Here is a 24,661-nt window from a genome sequence, read left to right as displayed (position 1 = left end):
ACCACGACACCCGTGGCGCCAAGTGCTGGGAGGAAACCCTTCGTGGCCCTCATCCAGCTCCCCTCCCTAAGCCGGCTGCCTGGAGGGACGGGGTCCGACACCAAGCCAGCACACGTACCCGAGGGAGGACGGGGCCACTGCAAGCACCACACGCTTTGGGATCCCAAGGTCAGATCCACCCTCAAGTGCTCTCCCGGCCACAAACCCAGCCAGGTACGGCCGAGGGGCATCACCTCCAGCAGCTGAGGACAGGCACCATGGCTGTCCCGGAACAAGGCTGCTCCAAGCAGCTGCAGGTGGGCACCAGCAGCCCCACCATCAGCAAGCCAGTCTGGCTCCTGCAGAGCAGAGAGGGGCAGGGCAGGCGGTGGAGTGTACTGCTGCTCCCCGGTGCCACAGCATCATACTCATGGCACGAGCGTTTGCGTCCATGTGCAGCTCTTTAGGCCCTATTCAAATTCTGAGCACAGCAGAAACAGAAAATCACCAGGCACGTCCGTGGGGTGCTGGTGCATGCTGCTGCAGAGTCGAGGGGCTCTGCCCCTTGGGATGCAGCAAAGCAGGAGGGGACACCAGGAGGGCCTCAGCCCCAAAGCGCGTGGCACAGCAGCACGAGGTGCAGGCACCCCGGCACAGCCCATCTCACCAGCGGCACGAGCAGCAGAGACGCTCGGCTGTTCATCAGCTACAATGAACCGCTGTGTGAATCCGGGACCCAGCAAGTGCTCGGGCCTCAGACGGCTGCAGCGGTGCCTGCAAACAAAGAGCTGCACCATCTTAAGTAAATGGACTAGATTGATGCGTTTCAAAGCTCTCAGCAGATTAAAATAACAATTTGCCTGGCAGCCCACAGCAAAACAAAACCCAGCCACCCCCAGCAAGGCCTGGGCAGAGGAGCAGCAGCAGGATGGCTCAGAAAGCCTTCGTCCCCCCGGGCTGAAATCCTCCTCCTCAGTTCGGTCACCAAGGGATGGACACCAAAACCCCAAGTCCAGCAGCAAGTCTAAAAGCAGCAATTACTTCCCTCGGCCCCCCATGCCAGCAACCCCTGTTATTTACCAAGCGAACTGAACGCTTGCGGTTCCCCTCACCCTTCAATGGCTCGTGCACCAGGATGCAACCGTCATCGCCTGCCCATCCTTGCCACGGTCTCATTTGGAAAAACAACATCTTGCAAGAGGCTAATTAGTCCACTCAATTAAAGATGCAACTTCCAACTCAATTAGACTCCCTCCCAGCTATCCGCAATTCCTACTAATGCCTCAGTCCACACGTTTTGGACGTTACAGACCTGCTCTCACCTTCCCTGCAGGCTGACACTCCCTGGAGCTCAGGCTGCTCTTCCCATCCCTCCCCTTGGCGGCACCTTGAGCACGGTCCCACCAGAGAAGCTCCAAGGTGCCAGCAAGGTCATTATCCAACATTTCAGTTGCCAACCCCACAAGCCCTTCGCTTTGAGCAGTGCTGGGACCACCTCTGATCCTGTAAAGCATCTGCATGATGGCAGCTCTAGTCTGCTCCATTCCCGTGGCTAAGAAAGGACATTGTGAGTCTATATTTAGCCCTAGAAATGGCTGGACTGTGTTGGGGGAAGCAACCTCGCACAACAGAATAACATAACATCCAGCAAAACAGTCCTCACAGCTCACCCAGCACTTTTACTTCTTAAAATAAGAGGCATGGAGTGAAGAAAACAAGAAGTTTGAGCCGCATTAGAAAATGCTGAAAATATTTGCCGCTGCTGCTGCTTGCCGCTGGCAGGTCAGCCTGCCAAGGTACATTAAATGGAAGTGACTGAAAAGTTAAGTCAACAGCAAAACCTGGTCTGTAAATAGCTTGAGTTGGTCTTGCACTGGCTTGCAAAATCCAAAGGAGTGGAAAATGCACCCCTTTGACAACACGCTGCAGCGTGGACGGAGCTGACGCTGTTTGGGCGAGCCAGCGGAAGGCGGCACCGGATGCAAAACCTCCCCAGGCGCTCGGCGAGGCCTCAGCATGTGCCACCTCCAGCCCAGGTGCTGCTGGCCTCCCCAGCCACCCACGGGGTCCCACATGGGGTACAGCAGGCACGCTCTGCACCCCCTGAGATGAGACCACCGCCGCCCCGCGTGCAGAGCACTTGATCCAGCACCAATGGTGCTGGCTGCTCCCCAGAGCAAAACAGGGCTCGGTGGCCTCTGCCACCTCTCCTCTGCATGGCCACAATGCAGGCGGGGCCCAGAAATGCACCCCTCAATCCCCCTTCCCTGGGTAACAGAGGCTGCTTCGTTTAAAGGACGCAGCAGGATCCTGGGGAGCAGCAATGGCAAAGGGGGACAGGCTGCCGGAGGGACACCAGCCCGCAGCTCCCGGTTGAGGGCCGAGCCTCTCGGCACAGAGGGGGATGTCCATGGGAACAGAGCCAGACACGCTCTCCGGGAGGTGACAGAGATAAAATTCAGTCCAAGCACAAGGGGAGTCTTGTCTGCCTGGCAAAACAGGGACCACAGGAAGGAAACGGGCAGACGCATCCACCGCTCGCCAGCTGAGTCAACTGCACACCACCGCGACCCGGAGCCGGCACCATCTCCAGGGATCCCATTTCCCAACTCTGGGATCACTGGATTCATGTTGGTAATTCAGCTGAGCCCCACCACTTGCTGGGATGAGCTGGGAGAGAACAACTTCACGCTTGGCCAAGGCGTTTGCAGGCAGGCAGGCGGCTCTCGGAGAGGCGCAGCCCCCGAGTAGGGTCGTGGGTCAGCCAGGGGGTCTCAGGGGCACAGAGCAAGGATTTCATCTGCAGGGCTGGCACAAAGAAGGTGCTCGACATGGATCTGGGAACTGAAATCATTTCAGCGCCTGGAAGAGGAACCTATTGCTCCATGACAGAGGTGCGGTCCTGCCCGCTGGTTACCACCATGCTGATCGTGCTGACTCAGCAGGACCGCGGCACAGCCTGTCCCACCCTGGGCGCTCGATGACTCCCAAGGGCCCAGCCCTGACCTCAACGCCCTGGGCGGCCCCACGGTTTTGGGAAGCACCCCCTTGCACCCCCTTCCCAGGACAAGGGGCACTTGCAGAAGCACATGCTCCCTAAGCCATTTAGGAGAGGCAATTTGGGGCCAGGGTCTCACTAAAAGGCCATCCACAGGGAGCATGGGAAGTCATCTCAAAGGCACAGACAAAATCCCAGAGTGCTGTGGGTGGTCACAGGCACGGGCTCAGCTCCTCCTGCCTCACAGGCATTGGTGCCACACGGGGCAGCAAAACCCCCAGCTGCGGGCACCCATTCCCATGGGAAGGCATCTGGAAGGGGGGCTGCAGGAGCACGCAGGCAGCCCCGCTCCCCGCAGAGCTTCCCCAGCGCTCACGAGATGGTGGCGAGACCTTGCCAGCAGGATCCACCTGACAGCGAGAGCAGCCCTCTCCTCTCCACCACTGGCTGCTCGCGCTGCCGCTGCACAGGAACGAGCCGCGCAATAACCTGCTGGCAGAAGCGCGGCACCAGGCAGTCCACGGTGCACGTGAGTGCTCTGCAGACCTCCGCATGCCCAACATCCCCACCCGGCTGCCACGGTCACCTCTACAGACAGTAACGGTGCTCCTGGTCTCTGCCCAAAGGGCACCTCATCCTCTCCCTACCCCATCCTAAATCACCCTCCCCGTTCTCAGCCCGCTACACCACAGCAAACACCAAGAGATAACCAGGACGCTACCGCAGCCCTTGAGCGGCAGCAAGGTCCCCCTAGTGCCCTCCTAGATGGGGAAGGACAGGGGCTGAGCTCAACCTGCACGTGGCCCTTTCCAAAACACCCTCATCCCAGACAGTGGGAGGATGGTTTTTTGGGCCAACCCTCCTGCCTCAAAGCTGCTCGTGTCACCACCCTGTCCCACCCCAGCAGACTCAAGGACTGCGTTTCTGGGTCCCCCCTCCATGTAGCAGCTGCTTTACAGAGGTTTTCCCTTAACTCATCTCTTCTGCTGTGATCCTGCTGTTTTTGTGAGGAGACGGGGATGCTGCGTGCAGCAGAGCTAAGCCCATGCCAGCCGGCATACCCGCCAGCCCTGCGCCGCCGGGGAGCCAGCCGCACCGGGCAGCCATGGATCGAGTATGGGGTGGTGGCAAAGAGGAACAAATGAATGACAAAGTGGGGTCAGCTCCTCTGGAAGAGTAGACCCCAGGGGCCAGGGCCTTTGAGAAACAGGGAGGACCAGTACAGTTTTGCTCCCCATCAGCCCAACTGGTACTCAACACTGGAGGAAAAGTATCACCAGCTGGAGGGTGCAATCAGCCCCTGCTCCATTCCAGTTCGCAAGCTCACACAGAGCTCACGGAAATGGCTCAGAGAGAAGATGAAGGGCAAATGGTGGGGCTGAGACACCAAAGATGAGGGGAATGCCACAGCTGTTCCCACCTCCGCACCACCCACAGTGCCTCGAAACAGCTTTGTAAGCAGTGAGAAGGCAATGCCTCGGTTTCACCCTAAAACAGGCAGCACTGCCAGGCTTTGCCAGGGATGCTCCACCGCTGCCCCATCCTCTCGACATCAGTGCATGTCACCAGACAGGGAGCACGTGGGACGGGGACCAGAGCCCAGCCCTCTCCTCCAGAGACTGCAGCAGCACCAGGGCACACCATCATCCCACAGCACAGCACCTCCCATGCAGGGGCAGAGCCCCACAGGGCTCCCGGGAACTCCAAGCTCTGCAGAGCAGAGGGTCTTGACAGGACACTCCACACAGGGATCGCAGGCACCCTTCCCCCCTGCCATTGCACAGAGGAGCCCCCAGCTGGTGCCCGTTGTCAGTCCCAATCCCCGTGGCAGCCCCTCTGACAGCTCCTGACTTCTCCTCCCAGCAGCCCCGAAACACTCCTCTCTTCACCTCTGCTGAACCCAGCGCGGCTCTGGGCATGTCCACGCGTGCTCAGGAAAACAGCGCCTGCACACACGTGCACACGTGGATGCACGCGCTCCCCTCGCACGCACGAGATGTGGCAGACCACCAAGGCAGTGAGAGGGAAGTGCTACACCGCAGACACCCTTAAGCAGAGGTACTTCCAAAACAGAAGCAGGGCAATCCCCACCTGCCCTCACTCCTCTCCCAAAGGTTCCCCAGCTCTGCCTGCCGAGGCAGCAGGACCCCAGGAAGCTCCACACCACCCAGCAAGCGGCAGAGGAGCTCTGGCAGACAGGAGCCACGCATCAGTGCCCTCTGTCCCCCTGGAAGAGCTTCCCTGCCTGCCACCTGCCCCACTGGCTGGACTTTGCCTCCCCCTTCTCCTGCAGCCAAAGCCAGGAACAAATGAACAGCTTCCAGAGCTGCAAAGTGAGGCAGAGGGTGTGGGGAGCTGGGTCTCTGGACAAGGACAGGGACCCTGCACCCCACTCCCAGCAGCACCCGGGCAACACCAGCTCTGCCGTGGTTCCCCTGGAACCCCACTGCACTGAGCAGGCCCCTGCCCGCAGCAGGCTCAGGCAGCGGGAGACCTGGAGCCAGGGAAACCAGAGCCCGGCCAGGAGCGCTGGGGCCAAGGCACCAGCTCGGGTGTCACCAAGGTACCACCTTCTGCTTCCCAGCCAGCCTAGCTGCACCCCAGCCAGGGTGGGGGGGCTTTGAGAGTCCCCTCTGCATCCTCCTGACCACAGACTTGCACAGATCCTTTCCCCAGCTCTCCAGAGGACCCCTTGCCCCACTGGGCTGCCCAAGGCTCCATGGGGCTGGAACGGCACCTCACCCCCAAGGGGAGCACCTCGGGAGGGGAGCATGCCGCCGGAAGGAGGGGGCAACTCTGCACTGGCTTTTGCCCCACTCCAGCTCACGGGGTGGAGCAGAGGATGGAGGAACTTCCCCCCAGCACATCACCATTCTGCAGCCTCGTTTCCAAAGGCAACGCAGCTTATGCAATGAGTGATGCCTGTCCCTCCCGCCCCCATGAACTTCTGGATCTGCCGGCTGCTTGGAGCCACCATCGAGCAGGGACGATGCCTCCGAGACCTGGAGTTCTCAGGAGCACGGAAGGAGCAGGTGACCCCAGCAGGCTCAGCCGTTAACCATCGCCTGCACTTCCAAGCCCACCAAATCAGTGCCAGCAGGTCAATCAACCCTGCACTAACCACCACGCGGGTGTCAGCTGAGCGGGGGTGGCTGCGGGGTGCCAGGAGATGTTCTGCCTCTGCCACCTCCCTTCAAGGGATGCTAATTAAGCGCCTGGACCTGCAGCAGGGCGAGGAGGGGCTGGAGGGATAGAAACCACAGGCTCCAGCCTCCTGCAGCCCCAGATGCTAATCTGGAGCGGGGATCTGGCATTCGCCCGAACCCCTCCGTCCCTCTGACCTGGAGACAGGTCAGGCACTGCCACGACACCAAACGCCAGTGGCTTCGCCTGGTTTGCTCCAAGGGGGGCAAAGAAAGGGGACAGAAAACCCTTCCCAAAAAAACCCTCGCCGATCAATTGCTCCAGTCTCTCACGTTCACCAGGCCGTTCCCATCTGGACAGAGGGAATCCATAAGAGAAATGCTGAGAGAGCCAGCTCAGAACCCCCATATCTACGCTTTTAAAGGGAAAAACAGCTCTCTATCCCACACACCCAGGCATTGCAAGGAACTTCTCCACCGCCGGTTCCCGGCTCGTTGGGCTGCCAGCTCCTAAACACACTCCCACTGCCAAGAGCGGCCCCTTGCACATTCAAAAGCCCGGCCATTGAGCTGACGAGCTCGCTAAAGTATTTACTGAATAGATCAATAAGAGCAGGGAACGAGACGTGCGCAGCTTGGAAAAAAGCGGCTGGCACGGAAGGCTGGACAGACAGACAGCCCCATCGCTGGGTAAACATTTTCCCAATGCAACCAGACCGGCCATGGCCAAACTCCGCAGTGGGGCTATGGCAGCTCCAGGAGATGCGGCCCCAGTTACGCAAGAGTGGGAGCGCAGGGTGAGGCCGGGCTGTCACGGCTGTCCCTGGGGAGCAGGGGGACCCCGGCCCCCAGGGACCCCCGGCCCAGGCTCCGGCCGCAGTGCCGAGGTCCAACTTTCCAGCCTGGCTGCAGGGACAACTTCGGGTTCCAGAGGAAAATGGGATGGCGGGTGGGCTGAAAGTCACCAGAAGCTGGCAAAGAGGAAGAAAACGGGGAGAGAGAGAGAGCGGCCACCCGCGGCTGCGGGGGGCCAGGGGGCCGCATCTTCCCATCGCGGCGCGGCGGCGGGGTAGGACGCGCCACCCGAACCCGCTCCCGGTGCCCCCCCCGCGGCGCGGCGGGGCCGAGCTGCGCCCGCTCTGCTTTGTCACGGCGGCGCTGCCCGCCGCGGCGGGGGACGCGCGGCGCCTGCCGCCCCCTCCCCTGCCCGGCCCAGCGCCGCGGCCCCGCCGGAGCCCGGGTGCCTCCGTCCCCGCGCCCCCGACAGCAGCCGCGGGGCCGCGCAGCTGCGGCGCTCCCCCCGCCGCGTGTTCCCGCACCAGCTCCCCGCAAGGGGGGGGGAGAACCGGGACCGGCCCCCGCCGCCCCCACCCCGCGTGGCTCCGCACTCACCTTCGAGGGCGCGGGCGGCGGGCGCGGCCAGCAGGGCCAGCAGGCACCCGGCGAGGGGCAGCAGCGGCCCCATGCCGGCGGCTCGGCGGCGGCTCGGCGGCGGCTCCTCACGCCGTGCTGCCCGCGGGGCGGCGCGTCCCGGGCCCGCGCACCGACATCCGCGGAGGGAGGGGGCGCGGGCGGGGGCGGGCGGGGGAGGGACGGGACGGGACGGGAGGGGACGGGAGGGGACGGGGCGGGGCGGGCGGACCCTCCGGGCTGGGCGGCGGCGGCGGCGGCGGCGGCGGGGCGGGGGCGGGGGGCTGCGCGCGCCGCCGCCGCCGCGGAGAGATGGATGGAGCGCGCGCCGCCGCCCGCCTGACGTCACCGGGCTCGAGCCGCCGGTGGGGGGGGGGGGGGGGCGCCCGCGCGGAGGGGGGGGGGTCCTACGCGGCAGCCGCGCGGTGCGCATGCGCATGCGGTGGCGGCGCTGCGCCCCCCGGCCGGGCCCGGGGCGGGCGTGGGCAGGGGCAGGGGCAGGGACGGGCAGGCGCGGGGCCGGCAGTGGCAGGGGCTGCCCGCGGCACCGCGGGTCCCGCGCCCACGCGTGGTGCCCGGCTTCTGGCCGTGCCCCCAGGGTCCCCGCAGCCAGCTCCCCCCCGCGCCAGCCTGGAGACGCCGCCGGGATCAAACGGGACGGAGGACGGGCGGCTGCCGGACGGGAGAGCAGCGGGACCCGCGGGCGGCGGGGCCGGGCCAGCAGCCCCGCTTCGCCTGCACCCGGCAGTTCCCCAGAGACCCCGTGGGGAGCAGGATCGGCCCCCGGGGCAGCACCCAGGGGTCCTTCTGCGGAGGAAGGGGCCCACCAGCGTCCCCGAGCAGCGGGACCCCCGCCGTCCCCAGGGCGTCCCTGCGGGAGGGAGCAGAGCTCCGGGCCGGGGGAGGGGGCGCAGACCCCCCCCTCCGCGGGGTCCCGCGGCGGGCAGGGCCGGGCGCAGGGCTCAGCCGCGGCGCTGGGATTCGCTTGCCCGACCTCAGCTCTCAGGGCAGAGCTGGTCGCCCACACTCGCCACCGGCGATGGGCCGGCGGCACCCGGCTCTGCCCCACGAGCCCACCGCGGGGTGTCGGCAGAGCGCCGCCGGCCCCGGCCAGCAGCTCCGTTCCCAAAAAACAACCTCAGTTCTCTCGTCTCACCAAAGCATCTTTTTCTCTGCAGGGAACGTCTCTCCCTGCCTCGGCTGTTTGGTAATGAGTCTCCGTCTACGTAATCTGCGTTTTTGGCTGGTCGGCGCTGGAGCTACGCTGCCAATAATTGCGACATTTTAGAAGGTCCTAGGATCCAGCTGGCTCCAGGGCCCCAGGCAGGACCGAAGCTGCAGGGGGGCTGCTGGCCGGGCAAGGGTCTGGCAGCCCGGACCCCTCCCCGGGCCAAGCTGGCTGCCAGCCTGCCCCTGACCACCCTGTCCCTCCTCCGGCAGTGGGTCCCCATGGGGCCAGTTCCCCTCTGCCACCCCAGGAGAGACCCCAGTTGCTGCCCTGCCACCACAGCTGTGCCTATGATCTCAGAGCCACAGCCCTGACATCAGAGCAGAGCTGTGATGTCATTCATCTGCCGCAGCACCCTGCCTGCCATGCCACTGCCTGCAAGGGGCTGAGGCTGGGTGCTGAGCAGGGGAGATGGGGAGCGGTGCAGGCACCCATCATCAGGCAGCTGCCTGCAACCCCCCCAGGTGATGTCATCTGTTAAAACAATGACATCACATGCCTGCCCCAGCCCCATCCCGGTGAGGCAGCAGTGCTAGCGGGAAGGGGAGGGGAGGGGGGGAGCAGCCCAGAGGTAGCTGGCTGAGAGGGGAGAGGGAGGGCTGTTTCAGGCTCCTGCTGCACCAGATACTTGGGAGGAAGGTCCAGATGTTCCTGTGAAGCTGCCCCTGCAGAAGGGGCACAGGCAGGGGATGCCCCGGGGAGCACAGGGAGGGGGGGTCCGAAGGGCTGCTCTGTCCCTGTCCCCCTCCCACACCAGGGGCCCTGGGGGTTGCGCAAGCCCTGCGGAGCAGAGAGAATTGGGATGGCTGCGGCCCTGCACTCGCCAAGATTCCTCCTACGCATGGCCCCTGGCCTGCACCCACCCGGGTGGCTCCAGGCAGCCCCCTCCCCACGCACCCCGTGCTGTGCAGACATTGTCAGGCTCTACTGCCCCCCAGGGCAGTGCACCTCATGGCCCCCCAAAGCTGGCAGGCCAAAGGCCGTTGCTGCCCCTCCCACCCCCAGAGCCTTGCAGGGGTCTCACTGCTGACGTGGGTGGCTGAGGAGGGGGATGCCAACACCGGGTGCCCCGAGATCCCCCTTTCCCGCCACCAGTCAGCCATCGAGGGTCCCGCTGCAAAGTTGCTTCTGGGCGAACATGCTGCTGGACCTGGTCCCACTGCAGTCCCCAGCCCCTGCAGCTGGAGCAATGGGTGGAGGGACGCCTGTGATGGGGCCACCCAGATGCTGCCCTGAACCGGGATTGGGGGGCGCTGAGCAGGGCCTGGATGCCCTTTCCCGGGCCCCGGGCGGCCGCGCTCCTCTGGGGGTGCTGATCAGCCCCGGACCGAGCCCCGTGCCAGGGGCATGACAGGGCTGCCTGGGGCCGGATCCGCCTCGCACCGGGGGGGGCGGTCCGGCCTCCCGGGGCACCCCGGTGCGAAGGGTACGGGGCCAGGCACAAGCGAGGCGGGGTGACACCGTGGCCATGGGCGCAGCGCTCTCGGGTGGAGGCCCGCGGCCTCGCACACGGCTCATGCTCGTGACGGCCACAGGCACGGAGGCTTCGCAGGCGCCGCGGCGTGAGGAGCGGTGGGGGGGATCGCGGGGACCCGATCCCGGCGCTGCACGCCCCGGGGCTCCACCGCCCCAAGGCCGGCCCCCGCAGCCCCCGCCCCGCCCCAGTGGCACCGGCGGGGCGGCAGCGCCCCCTGGCGGCTCCGATGTGGCCCTGCCCGGTGCGGCCCCGCGCCGCTCCGGTGGGGGGTGTCGGAGGAGCCTCAGGAGCACGCCGGGGCGAGCAACGGGCCCCGTGCGGACCCCGCGTGTGTACCCCCCGTGCAACGAACCCCCCCCCGTGAAATGTGACCCCTCACGCAGTGAGCACCCGTCCCCACGCAGCGCGGCCCCCCGTGCACCCTCCTCCCGGGACCCCGCTCGCGTCCTCGGGCCGAGCGCAGGCAGGGTGGGGGCACTCCGCGGGACCGGCCGTGGGGACGAAGCCCAGGAAGGGGACACGGGCTCAGACCTCAGACCGTGGGGTACGGGTACCACCGGCCCGGCCCCCGCTCCACGGGGCTAGGGATGCCTGGCACATGCTCCTCAGCGAAGGGACACGCAGGACCACGGGGCTGGGGTGCCCGGCCCGGGAGCGTCCCCGCGGCTGTCCCTGGGGACGAGAGGCAGGCGTGGAGGAGCGGCAAGGCGGTGGAGCCCAGCCGCGGGGCAGGCCCGGGAGGCGGCGATGTAGGTCAGGAGCGGGGCCGGTGGTAGGTGTCAGGTATGGGGGGGGGGGGGAAGTGGATGGATAGGGGGCAGGCAGGGCTGGGGAGGGGTACGGGCAGGCATGGGGGCATGAGAGGGTGGGCGAGGGCCGCTCCGGGGCGGGCGCGGGACCGGGCGTCACGCGTGGGGCTGGGAAGGCCCGTGGGAGCCGCAGCCCGGCAGCGGGGCGGGCCGGGCCGGGGCGCTTGTGGGGCCGCGGCCGGGTCCCGGGGAGCCGCCGAGGCCGGTCCGGTGCCGGCGCCCCCCCCGCGCGCACCCGCCGCCCGCGCGTCTCCTCCCCCTTCCTGGCGCTCGGCGCTTTCCGCCGGAGCGGGGCAGCCGCGGGAGCCGGCACGGCCGCGCCCGCCGCCGCCGCCATGGAGTGAGGGGCCGCGCGGCCCGGCCCGGCCCGGCCCGGCCGCCCCTCGCGAGCGGCGGCTCCCGCCAGGTAACGGCGCCGTGGGCAGGGTGGGGGCGCGGGCGGCGCGGCCGGGGCGGCTCCCGGAGCGGGGGCCGGGGCCCCTTCCGCCGTCCGGCACCTCCCGCCCCGGGCCCCGAGGAGGGCGGCCGGGCTGGGCCTCGGGCGGGGCCGGTGCCGCTCTCCGGAGGGCGGCGGCCGGGCCCGAGGGGGCGACGCGACTGCCGGCGCGGTGCTCCGGCCCCGGCAGCCCCCGGGGGCGGTCTCTCGGCTGCCTTGGTCTCCGCGGTCGCGCCGCCGCCGCCCGCCCGCGGGGAGGGTGCTCGGGTGCCGGTCATGGGCCGGGGCCGGGGCGGCCGCGGGACACCGGGCAGGCGCAGGCCCATAGCAGACCCAGGCGGGGGCGGGGGGGGGGGGGCGGGCCGGAGGGGGCCGGGGCCGCGGCCGTGGCCGTGGCCGTGGCCGTGCCGGTGGGCAGGGGGACTCCCCGGCGCTCCCGGCCCCATCCCCGCCGCTCCGGGCCCGGCAGCGGGATGGGGCGGCTCGCTGCCCGCCGGGGAGGGGGGCTGCTGGGGGCGGGGGCTGCCCGGCAGGCATCTCCTGCAGCCGCAGGGCTCCGGCCGCGGGCAGGGCTCCAGGCAGCGTGGCGAATCCCCCGGCAGATGAGCTGGGGTCTCGGGAGGGGAGCGGAGCGACTGTCCGGCCCCGGCGCTGGCCGGGACGTGCCCTCGCTGGGGCGTTTTGGGGCGGGACGGCGAAGGGGCCTGCAGAGCCCCCGGGCTGGGCACGGCGGAGCCGAGGCAGGTGCCCGCGCCGCTGGCAGCCGTCCAGGCTCCTGTTGGCCGTGCAGGTGGAGGCGCAGCCCGGTCTATGGCTGGCCAGGCACTCGGCAGGGCTGCCAGCCCCAAAGTCCAAAGCACCCGTTTGCCAAGTGGATGCAGTTGCTGGCACCCTGCTGTCTTGGGGCAAAGGGTGTGTGGGGCAAAGCAAAAGCGCCCGGCGGGGGCTGTGGTGGACCGTGCCAGGCCCCCCAGTCCCCACAGGTGGGATCCTGCAGCAGTGAGCCCCTGGGGTGGGAACTGGGGGCTGGATCCAGCCTGGACTCCCCGTGCTGTGAGTCATGCTGGGGCTGGGTCAGCTGGGGAAGGCCCTGCTCCTCTTCCTCTGAATCAGAATAGCTTTCACTGCCTGAGAGCAGTGGGCTGTGGCCAACCCCTGCCACCATGCGGGCTCCACAGTGTCCTCCCTGCGGTGCTGTTACCAGCATCCCACCAGCTGGGGCGGTGGTCCCGTGCCCTTGCCTTGGCCTTGGTTGGGTAACACCAACAGTGGTGGCCTCCCCAGCACCCCAGGGAAACGGAGCCACAGCAAGGGGCAGCGAGGTCTTTTGGGCTGCATCCCCATGGGGACGAAGCTAGAGCAGAGCCCAGCTGTCCTGAGTGTCAAGCACTGGAAAACTTCTGAGTATCTGTCCCTGAGAAAACCCCGGGGAAATATCTGCTCAGTGCCTGGGAGGACGAGGAGGGTGCAGAGGGATGTGTGTGCGCACAAGCTGCCAGCCCCAGCTCCTTCCTCCACCAGCCTCTGGTACTGGGCTGAGAAATCGCCAAGGGCAGAGGGGAGCTGGCCAGGAGTGGGGTCCCTCGCAGTCCCAGTCCCCCAGTCCCAGGGGGAGAGGTAGCCCCAAGAGTAGGGGGCTGCGGTCTGCTGCCAGGAAGTGCTAGTGGTTAATAACAGCTGTGACATGTACGGCAGGTCTCGCTTCTGGGATGTGGTCTTGGTTTCCCATTGCCTGATGAGTAAGCAGAAATCCCGTGCTGGGAGCATGGGGGCCACCAAGCCCCCACTGCACCCGGGCTCTGCCTGACCTCTCAGCCCAGGGGACCCCCGGCCCTGGGGCAGAAGTGAAGCAGCCCCTCGGGAGGAGGAGGAAGTGAAAGCAGCTATGCTGAGGAGGCTTGGGAAGGGGGAGCAGGCAGGGGGCCACAGGGCACACCCCGGGTGGCTGCTCCCCCTCCCCGGGCGCCATATCCTGCCCCGCCATCAAGCCGGAGGTGCCTTGCAGCTGTGGGGTTTCCCCAGGTGGCAGCTCACAGCCCAAGCGTGAGGCAGCCCTGCCCCATGGGGGCCCCACTACTGCTCAGGCCTTCAACCCCAGCTTTCCCGGCTGGGTCTCGCTTCCCTGCTGCTGTCTCCTGTGCCGGGCAGGCCTGGCCCCTTGCTCGGTGGGGGGGAGTGCAGCGCTTGCTGCCGTGGGAGCATCCACCCTGGGGTGCTTCCTTGGGTGTACATGCCCTGCATCAACTGGGCCAGCGGGAGACTTCGGGGTGCATCGCAGTGGATGCGTCTGCGGTGGGCATAGGTATGTTGTGCTGGGCGGTGCGGAGCCGGGAGCTGTGCCTCACCTGGCACCACTGAGATGCTTTTCCCAGGCTGTCCCAGGGCAAAGGTCCCCGCAGGAGGGGCAGCTCCATCGCCCGGCCTGGGTCTCTGTCCCCACTTGCTGCCCAGCTTCCTTCTCCCTAGCGCTGTGGGGTGCTGAGGGAGCAAACCCCGCGTGGTCTGATTCTGTGAGGGTGCAGGAAGCTGGGGCTGGGCACGCGGGCCGCTCTCAGGGAAACCTCGGTGCAGCACGTCCCCAGCTGGGGTATTGTTGTGGTGGCTGCATCTTGCCAAGAAAGGCTGTTCTGCAGAAGGAGCAGAGGAGGAAAACATGGAAATTGGTTAGGACAGGAAGGAAACGTGGCGTGGCTGGGCTGAAGGAGCTGCTGTGACTGATGCCAGGAGGGGATGGGCCTGTCACCCTCCTCTGGGCCGTTGTCCCCTGAGCTGGCAGGGAGCTGAGAGCCAGGGAGGAGGAGTGCAGCATCTCCTGAAGACTCTTAGCAAATTCAGGCATGCCCAGCTTACGTTCTGGGTTGCCGCTTACTAGCCAGCAGCTGCCTCCAAGGGCTAAGCAGAAATACAGGTTTTAACGGGGGGAGGAGGATGGGGATTACATCTTGAGGATCACAGAATGAGAGGCTGTTTTTCCCTCCTGTGTTGATTCCCTGTATGCCAGCAGCTATGATCTCACCAGGGCCATGCAGAGAGCGGGGCAACGCTCCCAGCTGTTGCTGGGTGCATTTCCCACCGTGCATTGACCCCTCCAGAGTAAACTCAGCCCTCGGGCTTTGTGCTGCAGTAAATCATTGGGATCTGTTTGCTCTGGCCAACCGAGCAGAGTTGAAAGCAAACATGTTCCTGGAAGCGCCAGGCTTGGCTTGCCCTGGGGTCGTGCCTCGGTCCGCTGTGGTTCCTCCTTGGGGTGGCACGTGGGACTCTGCCAGGGCTGCCTGGGGGGGCTGGTCCCGCCACGTCGCCTGGCTCCCGCAGGAAGCGGAGCACCCCAGGAGCTGTGGCACTGCTCTCGGCCCTGGGTGTGGCCCCTCTTCCCGACGGGATGGCATGGGGGTGGCCGGAGCTGGGCTGGCGGCCGGCTGAGCGCAGGCCTGCGCCGCGGTTGTTTTGCGCTCTCTGCGATGTTGCCCTAGTGACGCTGGCTTCCTTCCCCTCGCATGGTTTCTCAAAGTCTCTAGCAGCTCCACCTCCACCCTGCGCCTTGGCTCTTGCAGCGCAGCCAAGACCTGCGGGGAACGCGCTGCCCGCGAGGACACGTGACGTGACTCCCTGCTCGGCTGTTTGCTTTCGGAGACGGGAAGCCAGCCCTGGGCGGACGGGCTGGCCAGGGTCCCGAAGGCGCCCAGGCCCCACGCTGCCCTGCCCTGGCCCCACATCTGGGCAGTGAGCTGCTGGCGCCTCGCACCCCACCGCAGGATTCGGCTTCTGCCCCAGCCGGGTCCGGGGGAGCCGGCAGGGAGGTGCGTCTGGGCCGGGCGGTGCAGTGACCCCCTCCTCCTGCTGGGCCCTGAGGGCCACTGGGAGGGGAGCAGGCTCCCAGCGGGGGCTGGAGGGTGTGAGTGTGGCGGGCAGAGGGGAGGAAGGGGATGAGCTGTCAGGAAGAGGCATGGCATGGGCAGGCTGCAGTCACTGCTGGGGGGCTGGGGCTGGGCAGAGGGAGGGACTGTCAGGGTTGCAATGCCCAGCCTGGGGGTTGGTGGGGAACCCGCGGTCCAGGCTGGGCTGTGACGCCCCAGACCAGGCCTTCCCTGTAGAGTTTCCCACCTAGCGCCTCACTCCAGTCATCCTCTTGCTTTCCATGAGCTCTGGAGCCCACCGTTTCTGGGGGGCAGCTGGGGCATGCACGGGAAGGTGCCTTCCTTGTGGGGTGGCTGGGGAGGTTTTGGGAGCAGCCAGACTGGCTCACTGAGACCACCCTAGCAGAGCATTCTCACCAACATCTGAGGTCTCACACTTTTCCTGCTCCCGGTGACTCTCCCATCTCTCCTGCGCCAAGACCAGCAGCACTTGCCTGTCCTTCCACGTGTCCTTGTGCATCACCCACAGCAGGACATGCAGGGATTCCCCGGAGATGCAGGAAACTGAGGCATGAGTGGGCTGTCTGCCTGCCCAGGATTGCCCAAGAGGCCAATCCTGGATTAGGCTTCCTCCTCCTCCTCCTCCCCAGCAGACCTAGCCCTGCCGAGCAGCAGGTTCAGACAGCAGAGAGATGGGTGGTAGCTCTCGCCCACACTCCCGTAGGAGCTGTTGGTGCTCGCCCCAGCAGAGCCGGGCAGAGGGCTTGGGGCTCTGGGGCACTGGAGCCACAGCACTGGGCTTTGCAGCTGCCCGTGGTGCCCAGGCTGCCCTGCTCCCCGCTCATGTCCCCTCTCCTATTTCTCCACAGGTGACTGTTCCCAAGATGTCCCTCTGGAGCATCATCTCCCACATGCCACCAGAGGAGTTCAGCGGCCTCTTCACAGAATTTCCCCGCAGCCTGCGCTGTCTGCTGGCCGACTGGCTGGAGAACCAGCCCTGGTGAGTCCCCTGGTGCCTGTGGGCTCTGCCCTGCCCTGGCACAGCTCCCCATGCACCTGTGATCAGCCTGGGCAGTGTGTGGGACCAGCTGGCCCTGGGGGGCTGAGCTGAGCCGGGGGTGCCCAGCCTGGGCAGCACCTGACCATCAGGTCTGAATGTATGGGCAGAGGAAGGTGCTGGTGATGGGCCCCATCCACGGCCCCAGGTGAGGAGGGTGAGGAGGCTGGGGTCTGCACAGGGTGTCTGGTCAGGAGGAGAAGGGGATGGGGCCAGACGCAGCACCATAGTGTTGGTCTGAGGGGCTCATCCAGGAGAGGGGACTGCAGGCAGGGCCAGGGGAGAGGCAGGCATGCTTGCAGCATAGCCTAGGAAAGGTCCCAGGACCCCGAACTGGACACAAATGGAGCTCCTGGACCCGTGAGCAGAGAGTGCAGCCATCTGGGTGAAGCTGGTCAGGGTCTATTAGTGCCCACAGGGTCTGGACTGCTGTGATTCTGTGTTTGCAGTGGCAGCAACCATGGGCACAGCCTGGCCAGAGTCTCCTTTTTGTGCCTAGGAAATAGTAACAGCAATGACTAATTATCTCTGTTATGGGCTCACCCAGGCTTTCCAAGGAGCTGCTTCTTTGTGTGATGCAACGACCAGGGCTCAGGAAAGCCCCCCTGGCACGTCCTCCTGCCTCGTGGGGCAGCAGCCGTGCCAGGTCTCAGAAGCAGCACACAAGGCTGCGTTGCGGCAGGCCGAGGTGCAGCGGTGAGGGTCATGATGCAGGGATGAGGCATGGTGGAGTTGGGGCGGACATGCAGCAGCTGGGTGTCCGTGTGGGAGAGGTTTCAGGAGGTCACCTCCTCTCTGGGGAATTGCCTCATTCTGCTCAGAGCACAGTTTGCCCTTGTTCACATATCAAATTTCCCCCACAAATCCAGCCAGCACTGGGTAACAGAGCAGGAGGGCAGGAAGGCAGATGTCCCCTTCCCTGGGGCTAGCATGGGGTTCAGGGTTGTACAGGGGAGGATGGAGGATTCATGCCTGTCTACCCAACCCTTTACCCCCTCCAGGGAGTTCATCAATGGCTCAGATGCCTTCTGCACAAGCATGGCTGGTGGGATGCTCTCGGCCATGCTGGAGAAGCTCCGCAGCGCTGCCAGCAGTGATGGGCAGCAGTGCCAGATCCTCCAGCAAGTCAGCAGCATCGAGGTGCGTGGGGGCTGGGCATGGGGACCCTCGGGGCCGTGTCGCACGGGGATCACGGCGGGCTGCCAAGGAAGACCTGATTATTTTATGTTTTGGATTTGCTGGTTCAAGCACCGCTCGAAGGGGCTGATGCTATGAGCAGGTCCCCCCTTGACACCTGTTTCAAGGCCAGCACCATCTGTGAGCAGCGAGCTTGTGCGGACTCAGTGACTGGGGTTTTCAGGGCACTTCAGGGAGATGGAGGGGGTTTGTTTGTGTCCCAGGGCTGACCCCCAACTCGCAGCAGCACTCAGGCTGTCATGGCCATGATCGCTGTTTCCCTTGGCTCCCCCCACATACTGGACTTTCCAGCTCTCCCTCGCTGCTGCATTTCTGCAGCCCCTTCAGTACCTGGTGGTTCCCAGGGAGCTGCCCCTCATGGCCACGTCCTCTTGGGGCCCAGCCAGACCCTGACCCCATGGGGACCCGGCCGAGTGCATTGGCCCCCAATGGCCCACGGCTCCGCTCACCCCTGTCTGCCAGCACCCGGGCAGCCACCTCGCCAGATGTTCCCCATTTTCTGCTTGAGCGTTTGATTTCTCCTTCCTCTTGCCATGTGTTGTGCTGCGTTTCCTCCTGCTGTGTGTGCGTGCTGGGTTTCTTTTTCTGGGCTGTTTCTCTTTATCAAGGTCTGTTTGAATTGCTCTCTGTCTCTCTTTCACCCTCTGTGATTGCAGATTTAGCCCCTGTACTCTCTCTCTCCTGCCAGCGAAGTTCTTAACCTAAGGGCTGAGTGGTGCTTGCTCCCAGAGCCCCGTTCTGGTTGAAAGCCCTGCTTTTTTGGTAACAGACATTTTTAATATGCAACACTTGGGAAGGGGTCAGCTTTAGTCATAACTTCTGGGGAACAGGGTAACTTTCCAAAACAAGACTGTTCTGAAATTGTAGGAAAATGTGCAGATGTTTCAGTTTACTTTTTTTATATAAAATGCTCAAGAAGAGCCAGCCTCCCATGTTCCTTCCTCCCGCTGTTCCTCATCCCGTAACAGTCAACCCTCATTTCTCCCAAGCTCCTTGCTGTTTCTGAGCCTGGCCGGGAGGCAGGGACCGCTCTCTGCAGAGGGTAGTGGAAGCACTGGCTATTGGTGCTGCCATGCGGGCGGTGGGAGCTGGGTGCTCTCCCACGAGATGGGTAAACACAGGGCCAGGGAAGCAGCTGGGGGCAGAGGGGTGGGAAACTGGCTGGTGGGAAACCAAACCTGGGCCTTTTGTCCTCTGAACCGTGGGGCTGGCAGGGTGTGCCTCGGCAGAGCCCCAGTGCTGGCGTGGGGCTGCCAGTGCTGCGTCAGGATGTGGGGCAGACGCAGGAGGTCTGAGGGGGTCGGTGGTGGAGCTGCCTTCCAGCCACCGCGGGAAGCCGCTGAGCACGCCGTCTGGTGGTTTGCCATTGCGCTCTGCTGCTGTTTTGGGAAGTAGCTAATTTGGGAAATGCACGAAGGCCAGAGGAGCTGGCATGGGGCGCAGGGAGCTGGAGCCAGCAGGGAAATTCCTCTCCCTGTTTTCGGTGGAAAGCATTGATCCACCCAAGCCAGGGCAGCTGGGAGAATCTTCACCACGTGTCAGGCTGGCAGATTTCAAGGAGATGCTTGCAGCAATAGAGCTTTTGCTTTGTTTTGGTTTTTTTTTTTTTAATTTGAAGTTGATTCATATTGGGTTTTTTATGCAGAGTTTAAAGTGGTTTTAAAGCTGGAAATCAGCTGTGTCAGAACAGTGGCGAGTTGTGGTCTGTCCCATGCTTTGGGTCAAGAAATGCCACGGCCTGACTTAGCACCGTTAGTGTGGGAAGGGGCCTGAAATGCATGAATGGCAGGGGAGGGGGCTGGGGCTGGGGTGTGTGTGTCCTGCCCCACTAACGCCCTGGGCTTGGCTCCCTGGCAGAATGCCTACCGGCGAGACCCGCTGCGGCTGGTGGCCGTACTGAAAGCGATCCTGGAGGGTGAGAAGGCCGCCGTGCTCAAGAGGGTGCGTGGTCCCTGACCCCCTCCCGGGGTGCCCCGAGGCATGGGGCCAGCTCTGGGCCCCGCTCACCCTGCTCTGCTCTGCCCAGGACCGCCACCTGCCCCTCAGCTTCCACCGGCGGCAGGAGGAGCTCAAGTTCAGCCTGGGGTTGCAGCGGCTACAGCACCGTGTCCGTGAAATCCAGGCGCTGCGGGATGGCCCCACAGGTGAGGGGCTGGGGCAGGACTGGTCTCTGCTTGGTGTGGGTCTGCCATGGGTCGCAGGGAAGGTGGTGTGACCCCCAGGGTGCTGGGCAGTGCAATGCAGACGCCACCTCCCTGTGCTAATGGGGCCACCCCTGTCCTTCCTCTGCAGCCTCTCAGCAGCGGAATGTGCCGGACCTGCAGCTGAAGACAGAAGGAAAATTGCCAGAGAGTGTGAGTGGGGGTCTGGGGCACCAGAGGGAAAACTGGCAGCCCTGCCTGTCAGGGAAGGTGCAAAGCAGCTCTGGGGCAGTGAGGCAGTGCAGAGCTGGGGGTCTCGGTCCCTAGAGGGTGTTGGGGTAGGGCTGCGGGTTTCTGTAGGGGGGACAGTGCAATGCAGAGCCCCATGGCCGGTGCTGTCCCCCAGGAGCTGCCCACCCTGATTCTGGAGGCCATGAAAGAGCTGGAGGTGGCCAAGCAGCAGGTGCTGAAGAGGATCCAAATCTGGAAGAGGCAACAGCAGCTGGCCGGGAACGGGGCACTCTTTGAGGAGAACCTAGCTCCGCTGCAAAAGAGGTGAGGCGGCATGGAGCAGAGACGGGGGACCCAGAGCAACCCTCCTGGGAGCAGGGAGGCCACTGGCTGGAGGGGCTCTGGGAGAGTGGTGGTCCCACTCTGCTTTGGTTGAGGGTGCCCCTTTTGCTGTGGTTCCCTCGGCAGGTGTGAGAGCCTGGTCGAGGTTTACTTCCAGCTGCACCAGCAGGTGATGGTGGCAAGCGCAGAGCTGGGGGCTGAGCTGTTGCCCCGGCTCCTGGAGCGGTTCAACGAGGTGTTATCCAGCCTGGTCAAGAGGTAATGGGTGGGGGGATTGTGGTGGCAGAGGAGAGAGGCGCAGCGGTTGGTGGCAGAGCTGGCTGGGGTATTGTGCCAGGTGCCATTGTCTCCCCATCTCCCAGCTCCTTCCTGGTGGAGAAGCAGCCCCCGCAGGTGCTGAAGACACAGACCAAGTTCCAGGCAAGCGTCCGGTTCCTGCTGGGCCCTCAGCTACTGAAGGCATCAGCCAAGCCCTACATGGTGCGTGCTGACATGGTGACAGAGAAGCAGGCACGGGAGCTGGCACTTAGCGCCTACAGTAACACCCTCAGGTGAGCGGCTCAATGGCCAGCACAGGGGTGAGGGGGCTGCTGTGCTGCCGTGCTCCCCCTGATCCCCTCCTCTGCCCAGTGAGAGCACGGGGGAGATCATGCATAATGTGGTGGCCCTGGAGACCAACCCCACCAGTGGGACCTGCTGTGCCAACTTCAAGAACGTGGTGAGTGCCACCAGCAAGGGGCCATATGGGGGCTGCGGGCTGGGCTGTGGGCTCCACCGGCATGCTGGGAAGCCCCAGGGGAGGGCCATCGAGGAGGGTGGGCTGGGGGTCCCAAGGCCAGTGCTTGTCCAGGTGTGACACTTAGCTCTCCCCCTCCCTAGCTGCTGAAGAAGATCAAGCGCTGCGAGCGGAAGGGGTCCGAGTCAGTGACAGAGGAGAAGTGTGCCGTCCTATTCAGCACCAACGTGGCCCTGACCCCCAGCAACCTCTCCATCCACCTCCAGGTACCGGCCACTGGCCCACAGGATGGGGCTGGGCAGCGCTGAGCCTTTCCCCATGGGACACCCAGGCCTTGTCCCAGAGAGCTCAGTGCAGAGACCATGAGACAGGCCCAGGGCAGCCAGCCCCGCTTCACTCGGGATGGCCTCGGAGCTGAGGGGGGGCCACTCTCTGCCCCCAGGTCCTGTCTCTGCCCATCGTGGTCATCGTCCATGGGAACCAGGACAATAACGCCAAAGCAACTGTGCTGTGGGATAATGCCTTCTCTGAGATTGTGAGTGCCACAAGCCAGAGGGAAGGGCTACAGGGCGAGGAAAGGAGCTGCTGGGATGCCAGGGCAGGGTCCGGCTCTGGGGTGGGAATGGCTGGCAGGCTGACACAGAAACCCTGACATGTGGGCAGGATGCGGTGGGATGGGATGGGGCAGTGGGTGAGCCGCTCTCCTGATGCCATCCGGCCCTGCTGCAGGACCGGGTGCCCTTTGTGGTGGCCGAGCGGGTGCCCTGGGAGAAGATGTGTGATACGCTGAACCTGAAGTTCATGGCGGAGGTGCAGACCACCAAGGGGCTTCTCAAGGAGCACTACTTCTTCCTGGCCCAAAAGATCTTTAACGACCATAGTGCCAGCCCTGAGGACTTCCAGAGCCGCAGCGTCTCCTGGGCTCAGTTCAACAAGGTTACTGGGAGGGCTGGCCAGGGTGGGCAGGGGTGTGCGTAGCCCTGGGGTGCCTCACACCCCTCTCTCTGTCCCAGGAGATCCTGCCTGGTCGGGGATTCACCTTCTGGCAGTGGTTTGATGGAGTCCTCGACCTCACCAAGAGATGCCTCAAAAGTTACTGGTCAGACAGGTGGGTGTCCAGGGACCAAGCAGGTTTTCACAGCTGCTCTGGGGCCAGATCTGGGGAGTCCTAGCCCCACGCCTCTGCCCTGGTGGTGGCCCACTCCATCAGTCCATCCCTGTAGGCTGATCATCGGCTTCATCAGCAAGCAGTATGTCTGCAAGCTCCTGAGCACAGAGCCTGATGGGACCTTCCTGCTCCGCTTCAGTGACTCAGAGATCGGGGGTGTCACTATTGCTCACGTCATCCGGGGCAAGGATGGTGAGATGGGGGGACAGCAGCTGCCCTCGGTACTGTGAAGGGGAGGTGTTGACATGGCCTGGGGATGTCGGGCATTATGGGGACCAGGTGATGGAACCCATACCGTGTCTCCGCACAGGGTCCAGCCAGGTGGAGAACATCCAGCCCTTCTCTGCCAAGGACCTGTCCATCCGGTCCCTTGGCGACCGCATCCGTGATCTGGGACAGCTCCGCAACCTCTACCCCAACACCCCCAAGGACCAGGCATTCGGGAGTCACTACAACAGTGAGTGGGTGGGAGCAGAGATGGGCCCTGGCTTCACGTCTGCCGCCCCAGCAATGTTGAGGGGAGAAGCAGGGGGCTTTTGGAGGGAAGAGGGGTTGGGGAGCCACCTGGGTCCTGCTGGCCCCTCAGCTTGCAGGGGTGGCCAGTACTGGCAAAGAGGGTTGGCATGGCATGGCCCTGTGCTGGGGTGGTGGTTCATGGATGCTTCTCCTTTCTGAGCAGAAGAGCAGATGGGCAAGGATGGCCGGGGCTACGTCTCCACCGCCATCAAGATGACAGTGGAAAGCGAAAGGTGGGTGTGTGCTTGCGAGGCTGTGGCTGTGCCAGAGGTGTGTGCACAGGTGCTGCCCTCTGTGGGGCCAAGCTGCACTGGGCCAGGGCTTGCGCAGACCTCACCAGGCTGACCCGCACATCCTGCCGAGTGGGGGGATTTCTGGCCAGGTGAAATAGCAATGTGCTCGTGAGCAAGGAATCCCCCGTGGGTATCCCGAGCTGCAGTGGAGCATGTCTGCAAGTGCAAGCACTGACTTGCACGTGTGCCTCTTTGGATGCTGGACCTTGCAGTGCATGTGTCCTGCCTGTGCTGATGGGGATGATGCACTTTTGCAGGGACCAGCAGCCCCAGAGTACTGCGGGGGGTCCTCCTGAGGCCCCCAGGCTCAGATGTTCAGCTTGCCCGTGCTGCAGCCGGAGCTGCGTGCGGAGAGCCTGCAGTCGGTGCTCAGCCCCATCTGGTGAGTGCCCAGCTCTGTGCCTGTCCGTGCCCTGGGCAGAGGCAGACCTGCTCTGCTGGGGCATGTGCTGGGGTGGGACGGGGTTGTGGTGAACACCCTTGAATGCTAACCCCCTGTGTCTGTGCTTGCAGCCCCCCTGCTCCCTTCTGTCCCCAGCCTGTCCCCACAGGTTACCCTGCAGGTGAGAGCAACGTCAACATGATGGTCTCCGACACCTCGGGTCCTCCTTCCTCAGGTAGGAGTGGTGCCAGTTCAGGGCAGGGGGCAGGGTTGGCCCCTGACTGCCCCCAGGCACGGAGCAGGTGTGTTCTCCCTCACCTCTGAGTGATCCTGCTCCTCTTCTTGCAGCACATCACCAATGCTCTCACCGTCCCTGGTCATGGACCCTGCACTGCCCCGCTGCCAAGACCTTGCCTTCAGGAACCCCTTGTAAGACCTGGTGGACGGCTGAGAGGGGCACCCTGCCCTGCCCCTGCTTCTTCCAACTGCCTGCAGCCCCAGGGCAAGCAGGCCTGGAGGGACCTTCCCCAGCTGAGCAGTGGTCCCAGTGCTCTGCACTACTGCTGCTCCCTACCGGGAGACCCCAGCCCACCAGACAAGCCCTTCCCCCCTATGCCTTGGGGCTAGCAAGAACCCTAGGGGCAGGAAGGTACCCCATGGCCTACCTCAGCCCCAACGTTCTTTGTCCCCCAGGCCCTTCATGCCCAACCAGTACATGACAGGGGAGGCCACGCAGCTGCTGTCCGGGGGCCCCTCGCCGGAGCCGCAGGACGAGGAGATGCCCGAACTGGCCCCATTCACAACGATGGTGGACCCGCCCCTGCAGAGCTCCCCAAGGTGGTAAGCATGGGGGGTCAGCAGGGGGGTGGGGGCGCTGCTGTGAGTCACCCCACCACCTCTCTCCCCAGGATGCCGCCCAGCATGGACCTGCCGCCCAGCTCAGAATTCGACCAGTTCCTGCAGGAGATGTCCCTGGAGGGCCCTGCGCTGTGCCCCCCTTCACGCCCCCTTGCAGCGCAGCGGGTACCCCAGCCCCAATGCCTCTTGCTGGGGGCTGGGAGAGTCTCGGTGGGATGACAGCATCCGGCCAGGGCAGGTGTGAGGAGGCCGTGGGGCTGCTGGGGGGGATGTGTCGGACTGTGACCCACCCCCCCAGGCACGTCTGGGCTCTGGACTTGATTCGACTTGTGCTGGGGTGGAAACTCTGGCAGGGGAGGGGGAGATTTTCCGGGGGGAGGGGGGTAGCACTTTGGGTAACACC

The 24,661-nt window shown here is 64.8% G+C and overlaps 2 protein-coding genes across 4 annotated transcripts in view; one reads left to right on the top strand and one right to left on the bottom strand.

The window, feature by feature from the left end:
• LRP1 (LDL receptor related protein 1) overlaps positions 1 to 7,710 on the bottom strand; it is a 92,699-nt gene extending 84,989 nt beyond the window's left edge. For all 3 annotated transcript variants that reach the window (XM_075075848.1, XM_075075850.1, XM_075075851.1), the window contains exon 1: positions 7,513 to 7,710. In XM_075075848.1, coding sequence (XP_074931949.1) covers positions 7,513 to 7,585 — 73 coding nt within the window. In that variant the 5' untranslated portion in view covers positions 7,586 to 7,710. The remainder of the gene's footprint in view (positions 1 to 7,512) is intronic.
• Positions 7,711 to 11,324: 3,614 nt separating this feature from the next.
• STAT6 (signal transducer and activator of transcription 6) lies at positions 11,325 to 24,655 on the top strand. The gene is given in 25 exon segments (XM_075075657.1): positions 11,325 to 11,450; positions 16,207 to 16,337; positions 17,396 to 17,534; positions 19,449 to 19,532; positions 19,618 to 19,735; positions 19,884 to 19,945; positions 20,139 to 20,287; positions 20,432 to 20,563; positions 20,668 to 20,856; positions 20,936 to 21,023; positions 21,185 to 21,307; positions 21,484 to 21,576; positions 21,771 to 21,977; positions 22,055 to 22,149; positions 22,265 to 22,401; positions 22,520 to 22,666; positions 22,889 to 22,958; positions 23,276 to 23,313; positions 23,316 to 23,400; positions 23,532 to 23,611; positions 23,614 to 23,635; positions 23,749 to 23,829; positions 24,094 to 24,240; positions 24,309 to 24,386; positions 24,388 to 24,655. Coding segments are annotated over 24 exon segments (2,595 nt in total). The 5' UTR covers positions 11,325 to 11,450; positions 16,207 to 16,221; the 3' UTR covers positions 24,503 to 24,655.
• The last annotated feature ends 6 nt before the right edge of the window (positions 24,656 to 24,661 follow it).

Source organism: Phalacrocorax aristotelis, chromosome 26 (assembly GCF_949628215.1).
Source record: "Phalacrocorax aristotelis chromosome 26, bGulAri2.1, whole genome shotgun sequence".
In the NCBI taxonomy this organism is placed as follows: domain Eukaryota; kingdom Metazoa; phylum Chordata; class Aves; order Suliformes; family Phalacrocoracidae; genus Phalacrocorax; species Phalacrocorax aristotelis.
This window is presented reverse-complemented; position numbering and strand designations above follow the sequence as displayed.